At 41.1% G+C, this 24,195-nt stretch overlaps 1 protein-coding gene across 5 annotated transcripts in view; it reads right to left on the reverse strand.

The window, feature by feature from the left end:
• LOC124721332 (ribosomal protein S6 kinase 2 beta) overlaps positions 1-24,195 on the reverse strand; it is a 600,458-nt gene that overhangs the window by 158,114 nt on the left and 418,149 nt on the right. For 4 of the 5 annotated variants that reach the window (XM_047246247.1, XM_047246246.1, XM_047246248.1 and 1 more), the window contains one exon: positions 9,854-9,895. The exons of the other annotated variant lie outside the window; for it this stretch is intronic. In XM_047246247.1, the coding sequence (XP_047102203.1) occupies positions 9,854-9,895 (42 nt within the window). The remainder of the gene's footprint in view (positions 1-9,853; positions 9,896-24,195) is intronic. 5 annotated transcript variants of the gene reach the window in all.

The raw sequence follows: 24,195 nt of genomic DNA on the forward strand, positions 1-24,195 counted from the left end.
GTCTTAAAATGTTCATATATTCGTTGCCGCGGGAAACCTATCTCTATCTCTTTCCCTCCCCCCCCCCCTCCCTCCCCCACCACCATAACGAACCCAGAACACTGTCTAGCCTATGATGCGTCATCGCAGTCTACCGGTGCGAGTGAAGTCTAACTGAAAGTAATTACTATTAAAAACAGTCTTGACCACAATTTATTTAATAAGGTGACCGGTTTCGACCACTACTGTGGTCATCCTCAGACCTATAAGTTGTATACAAAGCTCTAATTAGAGGGCTACATACATTAAACAGAATACATAAAGTTATAAAAGTTATGAAAATTATAGTATTAAAAACAGTTTTGAATTAACTAAGTTAATTTATGATGTGGATATTCCAAAGAACGCAAGGTTCGCATCGTTAATCTTTACACGAATGTACCTATTCAAGAGACTATATCATTAATGATAACTTAACACATCACAAAATCATGAGCCCCAAAGAAATAGTAGAATTCATCGAACTGTTAAGAATTACTCTAGATTTTAATTATTTTTCATTTAATAATAAAATATACATACAGGAAGATGGACTTGCAATGGGGAATTCCCTGGCTAGCACTATAGCAGATATCTTCGTCAACTACGTTGAAATCCAATTTTTCAAAAATAATCCAGAAATAACAAATAAAATTGTATACTACAAAAGATATGTTGACGACACACTGCTATTATATAACGGCTCTAAGGAAGAAATTGATGCTTTTGCTAACAACTTAAATAATTTACATCCAAAACTTGTATTTACAGTAGAACACGAAAGTAACAATAGTATTAATTTCTTGACCTCACAATTACAAATCAGAATGGAAAACATAATATTTCTATTTATAGAAAACCCACATCAACCGACATAATAATAAATGCTACATCATGCCATCCATTAAGATACAAAATGGCATTTTTTTAAAACTATGATACATAGGATACTGAAATTACCCCTCCAACATGACGCAATCCAAAAGGAAATTGATACATTAAAACAGATAGCAGTTGCTAACAATTGTAATTCCCTTCAGGTTGATCTGTTATATCAAAAATTAAAAGAAAAAAATGACGCTGTTATAAATTCCAAGAAGAGATTTACACAAATGACATATATGGGACCTATCTCAGATAAAATAAATAAATTATTTAAGAACACAAGCGTGACAATAGCATTTAAAACTAATAACCCCCTACAGAATGAAACTGAAACACACAATTGGAGACTCAAATAGATACCAAAAGTCAGGCGTTTATAAAATAATATGTAACGGACTGTGAGAAACAGTATATTGGCCAAACTGGCCGTAACTTTTTAACACGTTTCAAAGAACATACTACTGGTACTGCACGCATAAAATCAATATTTGGTCAACATCTTGATGGATACAATCATTCTGAAGGTTGCATTTCTAGCAATTTGAAAATATTACATACTGTGCCAAAAGGAACCACTGCTAAATACCTTAGAAGAAATTGAAATTTTTTCACTTCACAAAAGTAATCCATTATCTGTTTTAAACGAACAACTTCAGTTCAAAGACAAACATTTCTTTGAGCTTTTCGATGATCTGCTTTAGAATGTTTACTCTTCTGTTCTTTGTTTTAAAAGGTTAAATAATATATATATATATATATATATATATATATATTAACTATAAAGACTTTTATCAAATATTTTAGCTTCCACATTGTAATTGTCTTTTACCAAACATTATTTTATGATTGACTATATGTTTTAGAATTTTTGCTTTTATGTTTTTAGACTGCATATTGCTAATTCGCATCGTTTTATTTTTGACACTGGTTCATAATTTTATAATTTTAAAACTCTTTCGTTTTTTATTTGCTTATATGACTGGCATATAAACAAAGGAATAGCAATGCATAAAAAAAAAAAAAAAAAAAAAGAGGCTCATGTAATCTACATATCAACTTCATAGATAATATTTCATATGTATGGACAACTACTTCGTATCATATTTGGGCAGCATGCAGTATACATGTTAGCTACAGATTATTGTAGCTTACTCTTTTCGTTTCAATAAAGACAAGTTGCTACTCAATAATACATCGTCTGACGCACTGTCTTTGCCATTCTACTTCGCAACAACTTCGTTGGAAAGAATCCTGCTGCCACATCTTTGCACTGGTGTTTGTCCTCACCATGGCAACCACTAGTTCGACTATCGACTGTACAACAACTTCAGTGAAGAAAGCCTGCTGCATCATCTTTGCAACGGCGTCTAACTTCACCATAGCAACCAGTGGTTCCAAATGGTTCACTGACAGGCCTCGAGAGGGCAACCCATCTACTGCCAAACCGAAGTTCATTTTCCTACATATTTAAATATTTTTAACGCTTCTTAATTGACAATAGCTGTTTAATAAGCAAAGTTTAGTGTGTATTTATTTCTAATTCTTGACAATGTTCTTTTAACTAAGAAATTTTAAATTTGTAATTCGACTTATAACTCATTGGTTAATAATGACATCATGCAGTCAGAAGTGGGTGGAGCCTCCATTATATATAGTAAGACGTGCACTGGTTTCTCCAGTAGTGATTCTCCAACAAAGAGGTTCCTACTCAATGGTAATTCAACGTTTTATAGCTTTATAACTTTATGTATTCTGTTTAATGTATGTAGCCCTCTAATTAGAGCTTTGTATACAACTGATAGGTCTGAAGATGACCACAGTAGTGGTCGAAACCGGTCACCTTATTAAATAAATTGTGGTCAAGACTGTTTTTAATAGTAATTATTTATAAGACATTGATCACTGCTGTTCCCATAATGCACTCAAAAGTAACTAACTGAAAGTGACTTGTGTTATCGGTAACAATACAATGTGTTTATTAGTAGCTAGTTTTGTAATGGAAAAAAAGGTATTCATATGATGTGGGCTATAAATTTAAAGTAATAGCATATGCAGAACAACAAGGAAACACAGCAGCTGAACGCCATTTCGGCACTCCATCACCACAAAAAAACCATTCGCGATTGGCTGGCTAGTAAAGAAGAACTGAAAAACTTAAGGCTAAATGTACAAATAGATGATGAATCCATAATGGCAAAAACTGGATGACAATTTTCATGGATTTTAAAGGTCACTTCGGTTTTATGAACTAAGAATGTTTTTAGTCTGGCTTTGCAATCTAATAATAAAACTGGTAAAAATGTTACTTTTTAAGAAACTGCTTAAAAATAAAGGTGCGTCTTACAGTCCGTAAAATACGGCATAAGCAAATGTGTGTTTCTACATCAAGAACTGCGTGTTAGAACGGACTTTGTCAGTTTGCCTATCATCACAGTGAGAATATAAGACAAACATTTTAGACAAGAAGTTGTTTTATTCAGCAGCCTCAGTTTTATCTATAATTAAGAACCTTCTTTGGGACAGAAAAAAAAGAACGTTCTATGTTCCCTTCTGACACGTACATTGCAGTTTGTCTTTGGAATAGCTTTTCCAGGTTTAAGTACAGGGCAGGCCGTGATTCTAATGAAATTTACACAGTTAAATGAAAAAATTCCAATAGCCAGACAAACCCGCGGCGTCGCAAAACGCATCGCAATTGTTACAGTAATCAGTGTCTTCCATGCAGCATCACGGGCATGAAGACGGCACTATCGTCACTGAACGAACCGTTCTGTAGCTGTACTCGAGGTGCAAAGGAAGTCTTTTAAACCTGATGACAAGGTTGCCTTGCGACAGTTTCGTACAATGAGAATTGGTCCCCAGTATTGCCTTCACACTTACACCGCACAATAAAATCACTGACAAAGGGCTTGGACACAGTTCACTCGTGCGGAAATTCTCCCATGAAATGCCTGAGCATTTGACCCCAAAAAGCACACTCAAACTACCACCACAGACCTGATGATTACATTATACACGCGAATAGGAAAGCGAATATATATTACGGAACGCAGTAACATGAGATACCATGGGCAACTACAGCCTAACATACTCTTGAAGCCCTGGTTCCACACCGATAAGTTGAGTAAGAAATATGTAAATCCCATAATTCGCGTGAGATTTAATCATGGATCATTCCCCAGCCAGCTTAATGGACTAGACGAACAGAATACCTCTTACTGAAAATGTGTTTTAGCACTAACAGGATACATATTTTCTTCTCACGTCGGCTATATATAAAAACAACAAATGGATTTCTTACAGCAGTTATCTGATATAAACAATCATTATCCACAATACTACTTCGTGAAAAATGTTTTTTTAGTTTTCAATATAATTATGAATTTGTAATGGACGTAATCTTATCCCCAGAAGTCCTATAAAATTCGTAAAAAACACAAACGGCTCCATGATCTGCAAAAAGAAACTTTGTGGCAGCTATCGTTTCTTTCCCTGGCTGTCAATTCTTTTGACTTATTGACCATTATGTATGTCGGGAATGTTGTCGGCCTGCAGTTCGCCCGGAAGTTTGTTCAGTAGCAGTTAGAGCTGAACTCCTCGGCCAGTGGAAGCCATCAGATTTGTATTCTGCCGGAACATCACCGAAGCTGGTTCGACTCGACGGCGCAGTAAGTAGTGCAGATTACCGCAACACACAGCGACTTTATCAAATATTTATTTCGCGCATGTAGCGCCATTTATTTCTGTTTACATTTAATATTTTCCGTGTGCCATGTATTGTTTACATTCATTCATTTCTGTTGTGTGCTGCATTTACGACGTTGCGCGGCCCTTGTGTCGTTTTGTCTGTATCTTTTAGTTTTTTCACAAACGAAAACATGGGAGGCGGTTAAGCGCCGAGCCGACGTAGTCAGCATTTAACGCATCGGATTCGATCGTACCAGCAGGATTCATTGAGCAGTTACAGCCGCCCGCAGTACATATGTTAAATAATAAACAACGGTGAAACAGCGGCGAAGAATCTGTATATACTAATAGTAGCATCAAACTCACTATACAGTAAAATCTTTAAATATTTCCTTCTAAAAGAATCCTCATTAAAAAATGGGTTCAAATGGCTCTGAGCACTATGGGACGCAACTGCTGAGGTCATAAGTCCCCTAGAACTTAGAACTACTTAAACCTAACTAACCTAAGGACAACACACACATCCATGCCCGAGGCAGGATTCGAACCTGCGACCGTAGCGGTCGCGCGGTTCCAGACTGTAGCGCCAGAACCGCTCGGTCACCAGCGGCCGGCAAATCCTCATTAGTCTCGTCATTAATCCAGGAGGTTTGCTACTGCTATGTATGTATTAAAATGGTGCTTCAGCATCCAAACGAGTAACAGTCATGTGGAATGGGCAAGAGAGAACTCGAGAGTTGCTAAAAAGAGTAGTGGAACGGTCAGAAAAAAAGCACTCAATCTGCTTTCGTAGCGTCTGTGGGAAACTTTCCGCTGGAGATATGTTCTCTAATTTTGGTACTGAATAGCAATTTCTCTCCATAAGTCGGGAACAATGTCCACGGCGAGATCTGGACTAAGACTACAAGCATCCCCTAGACCGGGGTTGGGCAATAGTTGGGCTGGGGAGCCACTTCATGGAAGCAGAGGGGGGGGGGGGGGGGGGGGGGGGGCGCTCACCTTTTAAAATGACTGCGTGCGTTAGTTAGATTTGCATTTCAGAAGAGGTATAAACTGCTACATAAAATTTCTGACCGTCTTGGCAGGCCGTATAAGAGCAATTAGCGGGCCGCTATTTGCACACAACTTCTCTAGACTGCATTACCGAGACCGTAGTCGTTCAGAATGAAACTTCAGCAAGCACAGCTGTGACTAGAGGTGTACCGGTAAGTGGCCTATAGACTAGACTAGACCAGACTAGACTAGCTGTAAAATGATATTTTTGGGTACTATGATCGGAGTCAATATACATGCTCTTGCTGGGACCAATAAATAGCCCCCCCCCCCCTCTCTCTCTCTCTCTCTCTCTCTCTCCGTCCGAAGACCAGGCTTTGGTAAGCCCAACGGGACCGACCGACCGACCGCCGTGTCATCCTCACCAACAGGCGTCACTGGAAGCGGATATGGAGAAGTATCTGTTCACCACACCGCTCTCCCGGCCGTTGCCTGATTTCGTGATCGGAGCCACTACTTCCCACTCAAGTAGCTCCTCAATTGATCTCAAAGACTGGGTGCAATCTGCTTGCCAACAGCGGTCGGCGATAAATAGCCTCAGGTCCAGTAATATATCCAGGGGCGACAAAATTTTATCTATTTTATTTAGTGTAGCCAACTGGAAACAGTTAATAAAAAAAAGTATCATCCACGGCGAGTTTTAGACACCAGAATGTCAAGTTGGCACCTCCTGCTTTCCTTAATCGTAACACCTCCCTGATAGGGGAAAGTATCTCGCAAAATCATTTCTTTCTCATCCGCCAAGTTAGAGATTATTAATATTTCCTGAAAGTGGAGCAATATCACATAACCAAAAGCATAAAAAATACTACAGCAGTTGCGGAACACTATGAGATACAGGGGTTGGACAAAAATATGGAAACAGCGTGAAAAATGCACGCCTGAACATAAATGGAGATGCTATCTAAGCCTACTGGCTGCGCTATTGTATTCGATCCCGAAAGGAACCTGTGCAGCTTCTTCAATACGCTGGCAGTCGTAGTCAGAACAGTGTTCTGTTTAGTTGTGAGTGCATTTTGAAGGATCTAAGTGACCGCGAACGTAAGCAAATTGTTTGGTATTCGCATGGTGGGTGCTTCCGTACCCAAGGTAGCCGAGGTGTTTGGCGATTCAAGGGAGACCGTATCTAAAGTTTATACCTTACAAGGAAACTCGAAAAACATCATCCACCAAGTGGCAACGCGGGCGAAAGTGTGTGACGAGTGATCAGTAAAGAAGATTGTGACGAAAAATAAGGGGACGCCAGCTGAAAAAGTCACTGCGGAACAGAATGTCGCACTCGCGAACACCATCAGTATTAAAAAAGCACAAATAGAGCTCCATAAGGAGGGAATTACAATGCGAGCTGGAATTCCAAATCCACTCTTCAGTGATGCAAATGCCCGTAACAGAAAAACGTGGTGCCGAAGCCATAAAAGTTGGAGTATGGAACAATTGAAGAATGTCATTTGGTTGGGTGAGTCTTGTTGCACAGTTTCCAACTTCTGGCCGAGTTCACGTCCGAAGAGTGAAACATGACGGGGGTTCGGTGATGATTTGGGCACCAGTATCGTCGTATTCCAAGGCCCAATGGTTACTCTGCAAGGTCGCCTCGCTGTCAAGTATTTTGTGATCAATTTGGCTCATCAGATCCATCCCATGGCACAATGTTCACTCAGCTCGAATTGCCCAGGACTGATTTTGTGAGCACGAGGATGAATTGTCTCATCTCCCCTGGCCACTGCAGTCACCAGATCACAATATTATTGAGCCTTTGTGGTCTACTTTGCGGAGCAGGGTGTGTGATCGCTACCCACCTCCACCATCGTCACCTAAACTTGCTATTACTATGAAGGAGGAATGGTACACTATGTCCTTGAGAACCATCCAGGACCTGTGTTTATCCATTCCGAGGCGACTGGGAAGCTGTTCTGAATGCCAACTGGTTTCCTTTACCGTATTTGGCATGGTAATGTGTTGTGTCTGTGGTGTTTCCATATTTCTATCCTCCCCCTGGGCGGTCTCTCTCGACTCTGCGCCATAAGAGGAAGGACACACACCTCTGAAAGATTCACAATTAATAATTCATCAGCTAAATCGTATGGAATACTGTTTTCCTCTGATGGGCTTTCTGAGCGAAACCGTAATTTCTTCGCTGTCTGCAAATCACTGTGTAAACAGTACATTAGGTGGAGTTTTGCACCTACAAAGTGTTTCTCTCTAGGCCACATCAGCATAGTGGCAAGTGGATGAAGAAATAAAATTGAATCTTTCTGGAACTTCAGATTGGGCTACAACTATATGATTCACGGCTACCATACCACTCCAACACACTGGGAAAATGAGGGTCAGAGGCTAGAGAGCTCGTTCCACACGATAAAGACGGCAACAAAAGGAGTTAACTTCCAGCGGTGGGTACTCCAGTCAAGAGACACCATTCAGTTTTCGGAAAGTCATCCGTCAGCCTCGCATCCTCAGGCAATTATGCTTGTGCGAATGACTTTTTTATGAAATAAGGACAACGTGATTATTTGATGTTAATTACAAACAGAACAAACGACGACATCTTTCAATTTACATTTAGACTGATAGTTGTAATTGAAATTACCAAACCATCTAGTACAGTTTATAGCATTTCACATAGGTGGATAATGAATGATCTGGTTATCCAAAAGATGAACTCTCACGTCAGCTAACAAAACTTGAAGCCTGTAGGTGAGTCATAGCTTTGCGTATTCATTTAAAAAAAAAAAGAGAGTCATAATTACGGCAGCAATATAACATTGTGAAGACTTTCGTGGACCACTTGTAGACAAACTGCCTGTTGGGTTCTGTGTCGGATTCTTCGGCCGACGTTCGTTTGATTTTTCTGACGTTTCGCCTGCACCAGTGGCTGTCATTATCAAAGCTTCCCCAGCAATGAAGGGTGAAGCTTTGACAATGACAGCCACCATTGCTGGCGAAAAGTCAGAAAAATCAAACAAAGGTCGGCTGAAGAACCCGAGACAGAAGCCAACAGACAGTTTGTTACAGCAACTTAGGAAACTGTAACAATTCAGATCTGATCCTACCCTTTAAGAATCATTCGTCCCCTTCCTGTACCGTAGTGCACATCATAATTTTAGGAATATTAACTGGGCTACTGCTTGAATGGAATTCCTTCAAAAGGCATTCCACTAAATGGCACAAATTTCTTGCTGATGCCAGGGAAGCGTGTGTAAGCTCTTCGAAGCTGTTTACTGATTAGAAATAAAATCAGTTCTATGCTGTACTGAACTTCCTCATATGTGCAGAAAGACAAGAGCTTCATACTTTGGCACGGATGGGCATCGAAATTCTAACCAACATCGCCACCTACGATGTTGTACTGCTGTATCTCGGACGCAACAGCGGCATGAAAAACTTAAAAATGATATTCTCCAGTTACTAATGTCTCACTGAAACTTTGATACCTATTCCAGACACATTGGCAGTGGAACAGCGACCAATACAGTACTGATAAAGTACGTGTTTGTGTCTACTGCTGCAATTTATTTATTTTGCCTACTGACTACCGGCTTGGTACACAGTACCATCCTCTGGTACGCAGTCGTCGTCACTGTTGCTTGCCTGGTAGGTGTGTCAAGAAGTATGCTTTTGAAGTGCCGTAGATAGAAGAGGAAACGTCAGGGCCGATCAGGCAACGCACAGAAAAGCACTATAAATCATTCATTGTTATCAAATTTTGCTGTAAGTGACATTATCTGTAGAACACACAAAAAAATCTCAAATGAACGAGTTTTCTGCGTCCATCCCAATGAAATTCCGCTGGAATTACGGACTAAATTTTTGTTTCTATGAAAGATTCATGTTACTCTGCTATTTTCAAAGCGCCTATGTCCTTTATCAGCCAAAAACAGCTGATTTAGCTGTAGGCACCCGCTTCTTCCGCATGCCGCTTACTTCTTATACTGCTTCCCAAGATGTAGCGAAATCATCTCCCCATCCAACTCTGATCTCATATGCTGTAACAGTTTGTAACAGATCGACAACTCGATAAATGCAAATGTGCATGTAACTTACGCAGACCTTACGTTTGCGTGCTTACTCCAGAATTCATTTGAATAATGAGAAATGTTTTAAAGCACAGTTATTTGCATTTTCCATGACCCAGTATGCAAAAATGACTACACTGCCGTTCAAACACGTGGAGAAGAAATGAATGTTATCCCATCAAGTAGCAAATCCTTACCTCAGTCGGGTCATCTACGACCATTTCTTCCGTACTAGTTGCCTGAAAATAGAGAAACAAGTTATTAATAGACGAGATCCTTAATGCAATAGTATTTAAAATGAGGGTATTAAAAACACACGTAACGATTATCAAGCATCTTCTACAAGTTGGGGTACTAAAGGAGGAAGAAGGCCAATGCTAGGTGCGAACGTGCTCATTCAAATGAATGCACAGCAACTGGAGACAATTTTCGTTTCGTCCAGGACTTACTGTATGTTGCTTTCTGACTGTTTCTTTTCAATCCACGTTGACTCAGTTTCGCGGGAGATAGACGTATCTTGGCCGCGTCAGGGTGCATCCAGTATTTTCCCAGAGAAATCTACGAAGGTAGGAATCGATACTGGTAATAATGTTTACTCGTTGCTTCAGCTGTGGCATTATTCCACGAGTAAGGGAGGGTCTGCGTGGGAACTATCGCCAGATAACTATGGTTACACTTACAAAAAATTTCACTTCTGAACTTCGTAGATAGCTTCAGATATATTCAGTTCCTTTTAAAGCTCGAAAGAAATATCTTCCGAACTGAAGTCCCACGATGTTAATATTCCATTGTACCCGTAAATTTGGGTCATTTGTTACATGCGATGGCCCTATCAAAACACATTCAATTTTTTTTCAGTGTTCAGCATCTCACTGGCAGAAAAGCGTTAGGGGCAGCAGACTACATGGGATGGGTCAGACACTTTGCACATTACGGTCTTCGCTTTAACGAATAGTGAAGACTGAAAAATTGTAAAAATCTAATAACGCAGCCCTCAGTATATGAATGGCTAAGTTTCGTTGAGTATTGGAACGATATTTTGCAGTACAACGTTTTCTACATCTCTTGGTACAAAGGTCAAGTGTATGGGGGAGAGGGGGGGGGGGTATTTACACTATGGATAGCCATTAAAAAAATCCCGCAACTCCTCAATCTCTGGTAGGCATCCTTTTGACAGATTCACTCAGAAATTAGCCTCCTCTGCAGCACGCATCGAATGTTTAAAAAGATCACGTACCGGAATACCATGTCTTTAAACACGGAGCAGAAGCTCGAACTGGACGACGATGGGGAAGTAAATCGGTCCTATTCTTCTCAAAGAAACCATCCTGGCACTTGCCTGAAGTGAATTAAGCCAACCACGGAAACCTAAATCTGGATGGCACAAAGAATTGAACCTCTCCGCCCATATTCAAACTGATATCACACACTATGCGTCACCTTTCTCTGTTTGAATGTATGAGCTCCCTGACAGTCAAAACTGTAATCTCTATTTTTTATCTCACTGACTTAATAGCTGCTTGAAATTAACATAATCCCAAGGTGAATGTAATGTTCCACGCAACTTTTATTTCCAGCGGAAAGCAGAAATTCATCCTTCTACGGATACCACAATGCGTAAACCAGGATGAAAAATAGATGGAGCACTGCGTAAAGATTCAACAACTACTGCAGAAAAATATTAACTAAGAATCTCTCAGAAAACTAGAAGTAATTCTGGCCATATGTAAAGGCTGTTGATAGTACCAAAGATACCGCTAAGACACTCATGGACTGTACAGGAACTGAAATGTAGGGTAGTAAAGCAATAGCACAAATAGTGAACGCAGTTTTCAGATTAGTCCGGAACCGCGCCGCTGTTACGGTCGCAGGGTCGAATCCTGCCTCGGGCATGGGTATGTGTGATGTCCTTAAGTTAGTTAGGTTTAAGCAGTTCTAAGTCTCGGGGCCTGATGACCTCAGATGTTAAGTCCCATAGTACGTAGAGCCATTTGAACCATTTTTGAACCAGGAAATCCCGGGTTAGAATCCCGATCCAGCACACATTTTGACTCGTCGCCGCTGATTCCGCATAAAATCCCGATGCAGTTGATCTCAATAGCTCCTTCCCTTTTCTTTCTCCCCCATCCACTTCCAATTTACGTAGGAAATATGAATGCTAAAAATATTTTTGCGTCCGTGGTGCTGGGACACAGCTGCAGTTTCACTTATCTTTTAACCATTATCTACCGAGATCCTTCAAACAACAAACCATGTCCAGTAATTGGAAGAAACGACGTATCACATCCATTTACAAGTAGTGTGGTAGAATGATCCCAAAAATCACCATTTAATATCCTTGACAGAACGTGTTCTGAGCTCAAACGTCTTAAGCGATTTAGGGAAAGCACAGACAATTTAAATCTGGATGGCCGAGCGGGGATCTAAACCGCCGTACTCCCAAGTGTGAGTTCAGTCTCTCAGCTACTGGCTGCAGTGGAAGGTCAGTGTTTTTGCACCGTAGATATTGAGGACATTAGAGACGAGATCTTTCGGCCAGTTTTAAACTCAAATTTCCGCCAAGCGCTATAAACGACCGAAGGTAGTGGTTAGAGGATTGTTTTCGTAAGCATCTGACAGAAGTTGTCGATCTGTTCCTTGGGCTATAACAAACCAACCTCAAGTCACAGGACGAAAAGCAATGATTTATACGTACAATGTCGAAACAGTGTGACTATGGTGTATGTAACACAAACTGGTGAATCGGATGAACTGTACCTCCAGAAATGAGTGACTGGCCTAAATTATCCTAATATTTTCGTTAATTTGGTCTGGGGCGATGATATTAGTTTCTGGATGCCCGAAGTCACGGTTATTAGCGCTCTTGTAGAATATGAACTAGATGCTTAATGAAATTAAATTCTTTCTTCGTAGGCAACGTTCTTGCGATGACGGTCCATGGACACAAATTAGGCTCTTGAAAGGCTGACTGCTAAGGACAAAGAGACAGTGTTCGCTTATCAACATAAGAACACGGATAATAAAATAATAAAAATGTCACGTATAGGATCGTGTGTGACTGCATGTACGTCCATTTCCTTTCCTAACGCTTAAATAAAGCTAAATTATGTCATTACAAGAAATGCTATATGTTCCAGCGTAACCTCAAGCGCCGGCACGAAGTTGAACGCAAGAGCAGAGAAGGCTTTGAGACAAAGTCAGCCAGCAGTTCGCTGACAAGGACGGCACCACGACAAGAGGGACATCTAGCCGAAGAGAATATAAGCGCCTCTCCCGCCAGCCTCGGCCGGACAGTAGAAGACGAACACTAGTAGACCCGGGCTACAAGAGAGCACTACGATAGCCGTTATTAGCAATTCATATCCATTACTTGCATGGGCATTGTATATAGTGAGGAACAATGATTATTTGCATGTCGCCCATCGTTTACGACACCATTGTAAACCAAAGTTAAGTACTGTTAATCTATTTAATTTTAATAAAAACCATTCATGTGATTTGCTTGAATTATTGCACAGCTATCCGAGAAAGCAGTATCTTTAAGGTACCCTGTAAGGGATGAGTGGGAAAGACCCCACACTAAATAAAACGGGAATTAGTAAAAACAAGGTAAGATCCTATGAGAAAAAGTGTGTGTGTGTGTGTGTGTGTGTGTGTGTGTGTGTGTGTGTGTGTAAGTCAGTCCTTAATCTCGGGTTTAAAAATGAATACATGACTATTACAAGAGGAAAGGACTAGCTGTCAAAATGGTAAGTGTATGTTACAGATAATGGTGGATGGCTTGATCACTGACTACAAAAATAATGTAATGGCCACTCTGAGATACTTTCAAAATAACTTTCCCAACTCTGGGCAGGAGTTCGGACAAGACAGAATATTAAAGCCTTTTCCATACTTGTCTCATTGTTATTTAAAACAGTGGACAAATCGTTATCAAGAAAAACTGCTGCTCTCTTTTCAGAATATAAAAAGCAATCAAGTAAGATGTGGCGAACCGGCACTGGTACACCACACACTGGTACGAGGCGGTGCCCGTGTGTCAGAGGTCACTGCCTTATTCCCAGGTGTGTTGAAGTCACTTCCTTTTCATCTGTGTGATTGGAACAATTTTCACCACGGCAAACCTGTACATTTCACAGGACTTCAATTTGTTTTCTTTTACCTCCAGCCGCACATTCTCCCATTGACACTAAATTTCTTCTATATCAGCGAGGTAACAGCACTCGAGAACGCAGCACGATCAAGTACCTTACTTTACTTTACTTACAGGCGTCCCTTACTGTTCTGTCGCCTCGCCCGTTTCTCAACATTCCCACACTGCTCGGCACTCAAAAATGAGAGACGCTTCATGATTCTGCGTGTAATTCTTGAACTGGCGCCATGCTAAGCTTCAGCTCTTGGGTACAGCAGCGTGTATTAGGAAATCAACACGTGGCTCACCTCCGAAAGATTTTATAAACGTCCACTAGATGAGAGCGTATTCAAAATGTAGAAAAATTGAAGTTAACGCAGATGAGTAGGAAAAACAATTCTGTAACGTTCGTATTGTATTAGTAATGTGCTGCTTGACACGATCACTTCGATTAAATATCTCTACGTAACATTGCAAAACGATATAAAATGGAACGAGCTCGTGAACAGGGAAGGCGAAAGTTGAAGTTCGGTTTACTAGGTGCATTTAGGCATGTGTAACTCATCTATAAAGAAGAAGAGAACCCTTGTGCGTCCCATTCTTGAGTACTGCTCGAGTGTTTGGGATCCACACTAAGTCAGATTAAACGAAGACATCGAAGCAACTCAAGACGCGCGCGGCTAGATTTGTTATCGGTAGGTTAGATGAACACGGACTATTACGGAGATGGTTCGTGAACCTAAACGGGAATCCCTGGAGGAAAGACGAAGTTCTTTTTGCAAAAACGACAGAACAGGCATTTGCCTGACTGCAGAACAATTCTACTGCTACCAACGAATAGTTCGGTAAAGACCACGACGATCAGAGAAATTAGGGGTAGTACAGATGTATATAGACAATAATGTTTCCTTTGCTCCACCTGTGAGTGGAACAGGAAAGGGTTTGTCTGGTAGTGATAGAAAGTGCTCTCAGCCATAGATCGTCTGGTGGCTTGTCGAGTATGTATGTATGTATGTATGTATGTATGTATGTAGACGTACATACTCGTTTGGATTGGTAATATCCCAAACGTTTACCAACAGTGGTTTATCATTCCTTATTGAGTTACCAGTACGATTTTCAAAGGATTCTGCCTCTGTGTATCCTTTGTTACATTTTCGTCTTGTTTACTCGTTTCACGTCGGAATATTTCCTTTGTTTAGCTTATTTAACTTTGTACCAGGGTACGACTTAAACTAATGTGTACTCTCAACTGTCAAAGCAAATTGCAACAGAACATTACCAGTGTTGAGATGGTTGTATGTGCACGTTCCGAAAGCCAGTAAATTAAAAACAATCGCTTGTTTCTTTTATTACACTTGCCATGTCGCGAACATTGTTTTAGAGGAGGGCCTGCCAAGGCATGTCAAACCGCATGCGAGCAGTGTGTGCAGGTTGAGGCTCGGCCAGTCCCGGCCCTAACTCGGCAGTACTCGGTACAGTATTGTCGACTGACCTTTTTTCGGTCGGCACTACTATCTCCAGTTCGACAGAATCGTGGTGTCACCACTGCTTGCCCTTCAGTGTTTGTTCGTAGTATATAGAACATTCACAGGTCCAGTGGCTGTTTGCACAAAACGAGGCAATCTAGCGACCTATAGTCACAAGCGTTTAAAAATTAATGGAAATGTAGTTCAGATCCAACAGCGCCGAAAAGCATATGACGCCATCGAGTGATACATACGCGGCTTGAAACGGAGATCCGACGAATCTCTCGGAGTTGTGGACGGCGATTTACCTGTCGCGAATTGCGATGGCTCCCAATACTTTCTGCGTCTCGTGAAGCTTATGCCACGAGACGTTGCCGCCGTCATGGCCAAAGGGAGTTAGACTATAGGGCAAATGCGTCTAATTAAACTGCTCATGAGCGAATTACGGCGACGGTCACGTTAAGGTATGCAGCATTCAACAAGAATGCCTGGTTAAAATCTGCACCTTGGGATGAACGCAGTCCAAAGCAGGGAACACAACAGTCGTATTATCCTTTGGCGCACGCACATGTAGCCCTACCTAGTAATTTTAGTTGTTACATTCGACAAACATGAAAATCACTATCTTACTCCGCCTAATTTCCCATCTCCTGCATCAGTCACCTTGGCGTATTTCCCGACATACACGGTGTTTGATCAGCACGATCACTAACGACGACATAAAGCTAGAAAATACTACTATGATCTGAAGACCATTTAGATCAATTTTAGTTTACGAAACGAACTCATATTTCGCTTTAACTAATCGTGTCGAAAATATTTGGCATAAAGAAATTTATTTGTTTCACGTAACGAGTATTAACCTGGAGCTTCTTGGCAGATAAAAATTGTGCGAGACGTGACCGCGAAAGGCCAAGTTCCCATGTTCAAGTGCTCTTCAGACTGAGCTATCCAAACACGACTCGCGACCCGCTATCACAGCTGTACTTTCGTCAGTACCCCCATCACTTATTTTCCAAACGTCACAGAAGTTCTCTCTCTTACCTAGCGGGACTAGCACTACCAGAAGAAATGGCGATTAGCGAGTCGTGCTTGAGTAGCTCAGGCGGTAGAGCATTAAACCCGCTCAAGGCAAAGGCGCCAGAATCGAGTCCTGGTCCGGTTCACAATTTCAATCAGCTAGCAAGTTTCACAACGGTGCGCATTCCACTGCAGAGCGGGAATTCATTCTGGAATGTGCACCACTTTGATATTGGCCAAACTTCCGCCTGATCAATGTATGTGTTAGGTACTTTAGACGTGAATTTTAAGGAAGGGGAAAAAGAAATACTCCTGTGAAACGTCATAAAATATACTCCTTATACGGCAGGTATACCATTTCTTTGTTTTATTATCTCACTGCATCCACTGGTGTGTAATTCATTGCCGGCCGAAGTGGCCGTGCGGTTAAAGGCGCTGCAGTCTGGAACCGCAAGACCGCTACGGTCGCAGGTTAGAATCCTGCCTCGGGCATGGATGTGTGTGATGTCCTTAGGTTAGTTAGGTTTAAGTAGTTAGAAGTTCTAGGGGACTGATGACCTCAGATGTTAAGTCCCATAGTGCTCAGAGCCATTTGAACTATCATATACCTGTTATCTACGAAACAAATACCTTTATGAAGTTTTACGAAGCGACATTAAATATAACGATGACCTAAGACCAGCAACAGGATTGGAGAATGGAAGATTCTTGATTTAGGTTGCTGCGCATGAAAAAGCCTCATTTTTTTCTGAAGTACGAGTGCTGGTAGTCCTAACTGAAGGAGACGAGGGAATTTCGAGATATGCTGCTAGGTTTTTCCTAGAGTTCTTTGAGGAGACCCGGAGAAACGAAATAGGAATCGTTAGAAGCAAGCAGTTCTCGTCGCGAAAGACAGACAGGCAAATTTCGAGAATCAGAATTCGACACCGTCTGTTATGTTAGACTATTGCACTACCTCCATGTGAATTTCACATAAGAACCAGGGTATCATTGCTTCTACTTGTGCTTACAGAACGTCGTTGAGACACACATACACAATTATACATACATACACATATATATATATACATACATACACATATATATATACATACATACACATATATATACATACATACACATATATATACATACATACATACACATATATATATACATACATACACATATATATACATACATACACATATATATACATACATACACATATATATACATACATACACATATATATATATATATATATATATATATTATATATTACGGCCACGAAAGGTATGAGCTTAATATGCGACTTCAAAACTCCGTCAGACCGCAACTGCATTAACGTAAGTGATAGAGCTTCTAAACATTTGGTATGTACGACGAATGCACAGAAGAGGCTTCAGTAGACCAAGGAGGGCAATACCTGGAAAACAGAGTAATGGGAACATGTAATATGGATCAACAGTTCTACTTGAATGGTTCTCTTTCACAGTGTGTATCTACAGATCCGGCAAATTAGATGAATTTTCATCGGAGTTAGGTTAGTGGTATGGGCGATTTTCAGTGGACCACATGGACTCACTTATAGGAAAGGTAAAATTATTTTAGGTGCCTACCTTCATTCAATAGCACACTCTTTGTTCCCAGCGTAAGATTACTTCTTCCAAGATAATACCTCCACTGAATGGTGGGAAATGTCTATGGCTGCTTCGTTGAAAACTGGTTTCAACACGTTCCGAATTTGAATATTATCAAGCCACTTGGGCATGTAAAGAAAAATAATGAAGTGCTTATTACTGTCCTTCAGAATCACTTAAGAAAACGCAAGTTACTTTCAATTAATAATGATATATAATCCCATTAGCCAGCATTCACGATTCACATACAGCGATATTAAGGACGATTTTGGCTGTTCATGATACCCAAAGTTCCCTAAGCCATATTACGTGATTTTTGTACCCAGCCCATCGAAACGAGAACATAAATGAACTACATTATTCCTTTCTCTGAGCAGGAAAGTTTAGCACTTATAATTTACGGTTGCTTATTAACACGCAAATGTTTTACTGTTGTCTGTCCTTTTCACGAACTATCATTCATACGTCGCTGAAGTTTGAAATGCTAACACAATGCATCTACGAGCGTTCCATACGATACAAAAAATGTAGTCTAGGTTGTGGTACATCGTACATGCTTGGATTTAAAGCGGCAAGTCTGGAAAGAGAAAAGGTCGCATCAAAGTAATGAGACGAGGCTGTACTGAAGACGATTTGCACTGCAACTAGCAAAATTAAGCAGTTCCGGAATATTATTCTTCCACTTCTATTACGTTCATGAACAAGTAGGTAGAACACACGTGTCTAAAACTAGATTCATGGATTTTGCTGTCATATGCATTTTAAGTAAGCCAAAGAGAAGTTTCCCCCTATTAATCACCACGCATACTGTCACTGAGTGCAAATTAATGACTGGCACTAAAATACAATAATTCATGGCAGGAGCAAAGCTACAAATTATTGGAATCCATATGGTTTCTGTGGGTTTCGACTTTCGGAATACTGCATTCAGATAAGACAATCGAGATTGTACTTAACAAATTTAATTTTGTCGAACACCTTCATAATCATTGTTTATACATGACAAAAAATGTTTTTGCGGTTAGATCGGTCCAACCCTTACGAAGAAAACAATAATTGCTGTATTAGCGGTCACTGCAAATTTACTATTTTTTGAAGCTGAACACATTAAAAACGCATTTTAACATGTTTAACTCTAAGAGATTGAAAGCTAGGTAAGCAGAACTGTTGTCAATATTGTGACAGAGAACAGTTGCAACACACAGCCTATAATAAAACGTTGTTACGTTTACAAGTTGACACCAGGGTCTGTTAATAGCTCGATATGTCATTATTAGATGTTTCTTAATGAATTATTTTACAAAACATTGGTCATCGAATTTTCCTTTTGATTATTTTGTTTTATATGCACCAATGTTACTTAAAATGCAGGTGAGCCATGAATTTACGTCTTTGTTTACAGCCGCTGTTCGATTCATCGTTTTATTGCCGAAAGACTGATTCATACTTCGTTACTAAGAAGAACATTACAGAGCGTTGCAGGATACCTACACTAACACGTATGAAAATTCCAACATGAAGAATAATTCACGGGATTAAAACGAATTTTTATGCCACAGATTAGGTGGCACGTCAAATGTACGTCACTTTTGAATGAAAATTCAGTGTGCTGTGAAGCGATTCCTGCCCCCCTCCCACGCGCTGCAATCAGTCTCTCAAAGTCGTGGCACGGCATCAAAAACGAGCTTATAAAATGTTAGTCAGAAATCCCCTTCCACACGATTTGTATACCAGTCGTCGAAAGATTAATACTATTTACCTAGTTACTGTAGAAGCAAGAAAATATTCGATTAACTGTATTCCAGGGATGTTAGATGGTACCGTATCAGGTGAATGAAGCCAGAGAAGCTGTAGCGCTCGTCCTAACTCAATAAACGCTTGCAAAGGGCGGTGCCGCTGTTGTGCTGTCGCTGGTGGGATGCGGCCAAGTTTGCAAGGTAAGATAACAAGCACCACGAATGCATCCGATTGCGGGCAGCCGCCCCGCACGGCCACTATTGTGTCTTGCGGCCACCCTGCGGTTCTAGGCGCGTCAGTCTGGAACCGCGTGACCGCTACGGTCGCAGGTTCGAATCCTGCCCCGGGCATGGATGTGTGTGATGTCCTTAGGTTAGTTAGGTTTAAGTAGTTCTAAGTTCTAGGGGACTGATGACCTTAGAAGTTAAGTCCCATAGTGCTCAGAGCCTTTTTTTTTTTTTTTGATCGGGAGAAATGTATTATAAAAATTATGTGAGACCTATATTGTGGCACGCAAATAAAACCTGAAAAAGAAAATGTCGGATGCAAGGGTATGATGATCGGTGAAAGCGAATGTAGTACTACACAGGAACAAACCAAACCAAGTTCTTTTATTTTTATTTATATTTTATTAACACAACTTCGGAGGGGCAGATGACCAAGCACTTTGGTCCCTCCCCCCCCCCCCCCTCCCCCTTAAACCAACCAGACAACCACAATTCGGAGAATGTAATCGAACTGCCACGGCAGACAAACTTCATATAAATCAGGGATGGGCAAATAGCGGCCTGCTAAAGATTTTTGTGCAGCCCGACGGGAGAGGCAGAAAAATCGGCCTTGAACATAAATTTCTTCCACGTGCGCGACCTAAGATTTCCACTACACACAAGCGCGGCGTAAATTCTATTACCGCAAACCGAGTTGACACTCGGCGCGGCGGCTGACGGGAGCGGCTGTAAAGGCATTTCCCTTCTACGGGCGCTCCCATTAGCCACGGCGCTGAGTGTCTGCTTGGTTTGCGCGAGTAGTACGATGCGCAGGGCTTTTTTTGGATGGTATGATCTAATTCCATTTTGTCTGTGCAACAGTAAATCTATCGTTTCACTGCAGTCGGAAATTTATAAACAGGCGGTGTCGGATCCGACACATCTTGTTTGCTTCTGTTTGCACAGGAGACAGTGCTAGTGTGTGTTATGTATGTAAAGCAAATGAACCTGATTTATAAGGGGGATTTTTTTATTTTTATTTTTTAAGCCAAGTATCATATACGACACGGCCTTCTGGTACGTGTCCTGAATTCCATCTTGTAGCATGAAGGTTAATACAGGAAATAAAGCAGTGTGTCTATTGTGTCACGAATCGTAAACCGTATTTAGGAAGTACAATCTGAAAAGACATTACGACGCAAAACATAGCGAATTTGGCTGCGAACATTCCAAGGAAGAACTCTAAATAAAAACTGTTGTTCCTTCAGAGCTCTTTCATAAGCAAACACTATTTACAAAGCAATCAACTGTTCATATTAGCGCTACAGAACCAAGTTTAATGGTAACCTATAACCATGTTAAACGCACCATGCCTTTTTCCAATGCCCAGTTTATTACGCATTGTATGCTGAAGTGTGTGAGCATATTGCGTCCTGATCTTAGAAGCAAATTTTAAAAGCGTTTCAATTTTCAGAAGGACTACTGCACTGCGCATTATCCATGGAATTAATGAAAATTTCGTCATGAGAGAGGAAGTACCTGGCCTAGAACAAATGAAAGAAAGAACCGCTGGTAAGAAATTGCTGTGATATGTGTTGAGAAAAAGAGGACCAAAATGGCAACCTTCACACGAGATGGAACCAGATCTGTCAGTGGGAAAAATGTAGGCACTGTTAAGCTTTTAAACAGCAAGTCACAAGGACTAAACACAGACCGTGGAATACTGACTTTTCAATGCACTTTGTATCAGACGAATCTTTCTAAAGCTGTAGTGGTCTTAAAGCATGGCGTACATTGTACTGTTGTTGTAGTGAACACAAGAAGAGCAATGCCACTCGACCACAGACTGTTCAAATATTTTCTTGTCGTGGCAGAGTATGAAGACGTACTTTAACGCAACAGTGAGACGTGGTTGAGCTTGGGCGAAGTTGGTTTTTTTTTTGCGCACAATGAAATCCTCTTATTTCTAGACACAAAGCTATCTCATGATTTTGTTACAAAAAAAAATAGTGTGAAGAGTGTAGACAGGAAATTATACAAAATGTTTAAGGCCTTCGTGGCCAGTTGTTGACAAATTGCCTGTTATCTTCTGTGTGGGATCTTCGGTCGACGTTCGTTTGATTACTTTTCTGACGTTTCACCAGCACAAGTGGCTGGCATTAACAGCGCTTCACCCTCCAATGCTTGTGGTGGACTGTAGTCGAGCTCACGGCCGCAAATTACACGAGGGTGGTTTGAAAAGTTCTCGGCTCGGAATAGAATAAAGTATTTACATCACTGAAATTTTATTTTGTTTTTCAATCTAGTCTCCTTGTTGATTAATGTACTTGGTCCAACGATGTTCCAGTGCCTTGATCCCATCTCAAAAATGAGTTTCCTCCAGGCGTGCAAAATAGTTGCCTATTCCGGCTATCAATTCTCCCTTTGAAGTGAATCTTTGTCCACAAAGAAAAATTTTCTGCTTTGGGAAGAGATGGAAGTCTGACGGAGCCATATGAGGTGAATAAGGCGGGTGTGACAACAATACATATCTTATTTCGTGTAATTTTGTCATGGCGACGGCACATGTGTGCGGGCGCGCATTGTCTTGTCGCGGCACCCATTTTGCAGATAATTTTTTCATTTCTAATTCTTCAATTAAAATGTGATATACCCTTCCAGATGACATCTGGCATGCGTGAGCAATTTCACACACTTTTAATTGGCGATCAACCTCGAAAATTTTGTGCACTTTTGCAATGATTTCTGGAGTAGTGACACATCTAGGCCGACCACTGCGCGTATAATCATCTAAACTCTCCTGACCAAATTTAAATTCATTTGTCCACTTGGCAACAGTTTAACATGAAAGAGCCGAGTCCCCCAGTGTATTCTGGAAATCGGCATGAAGTCCTTTGCTTTCATACCTTTCTTTACGAAGTACTTAATCTCAGATCGAATCTCTACTTTTTCCATCTTCGCATATCACTACGCGGGAACAACAACCGAGCCACGTCATTGCCACAGCTCACTTCCAAGAGCACTGACGTGACACGTGTCTACAGGCAACAGTCCAATTAATATCACGTGAACAACTCGTTGCGCTAGCGCTTAACTCTCGTGGTGATTCCGAGAACTTCTCAAACCACCCTCGTATGTACCTGGCACTCTAACGTCCAAGGCCTTTCCCGTGTTCATTACCGTTGCGGTTCTCCCTTTCCTACCTGCAGCGGTTGTTCGCTGCAGGACGGGACTCCTATATCCGTTCATTTTGAGACTTTTCTTTAAGCTACTGTCATGTTTATGTATTTCTACAGCTTCTCTGAACAAGTGGATGTGATAGCTCTTCTCTATAGCTAGAACTTTCGTGTCAGCGAAGTTTACCATGTGGTCGGTCCCTCACAGCGCGCGCTCCGCCACGGCCGATTTCTTCACCTAAACCAACCTGCAATGGCACTAATGATCGGCGACCTTGGTGTTGACTGATCGTTCAGTCATCACAACTGACTTTTCCCACATATGCATGGAATGAAATATATTCCCGAGGTTGCAAGTGGGTCCTTTCTTCCTTTGCTGATCTGCGACTTTCTTGACTTTTTTTGCCGATTTGTAAATAGTCTTTACGCCGTGTTTGCAAAATATTCGCCCGATTCTCCCCGTAACTCTGGAAATGTATTGCAGAAAGGTTGTACCCGACATCTATTTTTCCGATGCGTCACTTCGCCGGGTGTTTGATTCTGTGACATTTTTTACGTAACTGGTGAAGTACCCATTGCTTCTGAGGACATTTACTACGTGTTGAACCTCGCGTCTAAGGCGCTGCAGCTCACATAATCGTCTTGCTCGCGTTACGAGCTTATTAATCATGCCTCGTTTCTTGTTCTGGTGGTGATTTGATAGTTTGTGCAGGTATCGGTCTGTGTGCATAGGTTTTCGATACACACAGTGTCTCAGGTGTTCACCGCATTATGTTGTGAACCTAAGATGTGGTACACATACGTCTATGATACATTCGTTGTGTGGAGCCACGGTGAGGAAAAGCTCGGTGTCTTCCTAAGATACCTAAACAGTCTCCACAGCAACATAAAATTTACCATGGAGGTAGAAAGGTGCCAAAAGAAAACTGACACACACACACGTAAAACTGTTAAATCACCACCAGTGCCGTAGAAGCGGCTGATTAATACGCTCGTAACGCGAGCAAGACCAATACGTGGGCCGCAGCACCACAGACGCGAGATGCAACACCTAGAAAGCATTTTGAGGAGCAATGGGTACTCCACCAGTTACATAAGAAGTTTCACAGGATCAAACACTGGCCGAAGTGACAAATCGGAAAAAGGAATGTCGGGTACGACCTTTCTACCATACATT

This window comes from Schistocerca piceifrons, chromosome X (assembly GCF_021461385.2).
Source record: "Schistocerca piceifrons isolate TAMUIC-IGC-003096 chromosome X, iqSchPice1.1, whole genome shotgun sequence".
Lineage (NCBI taxonomy): Eukaryota > Metazoa > Arthropoda > Insecta > Orthoptera > Acrididae > Schistocerca > Schistocerca piceifrons.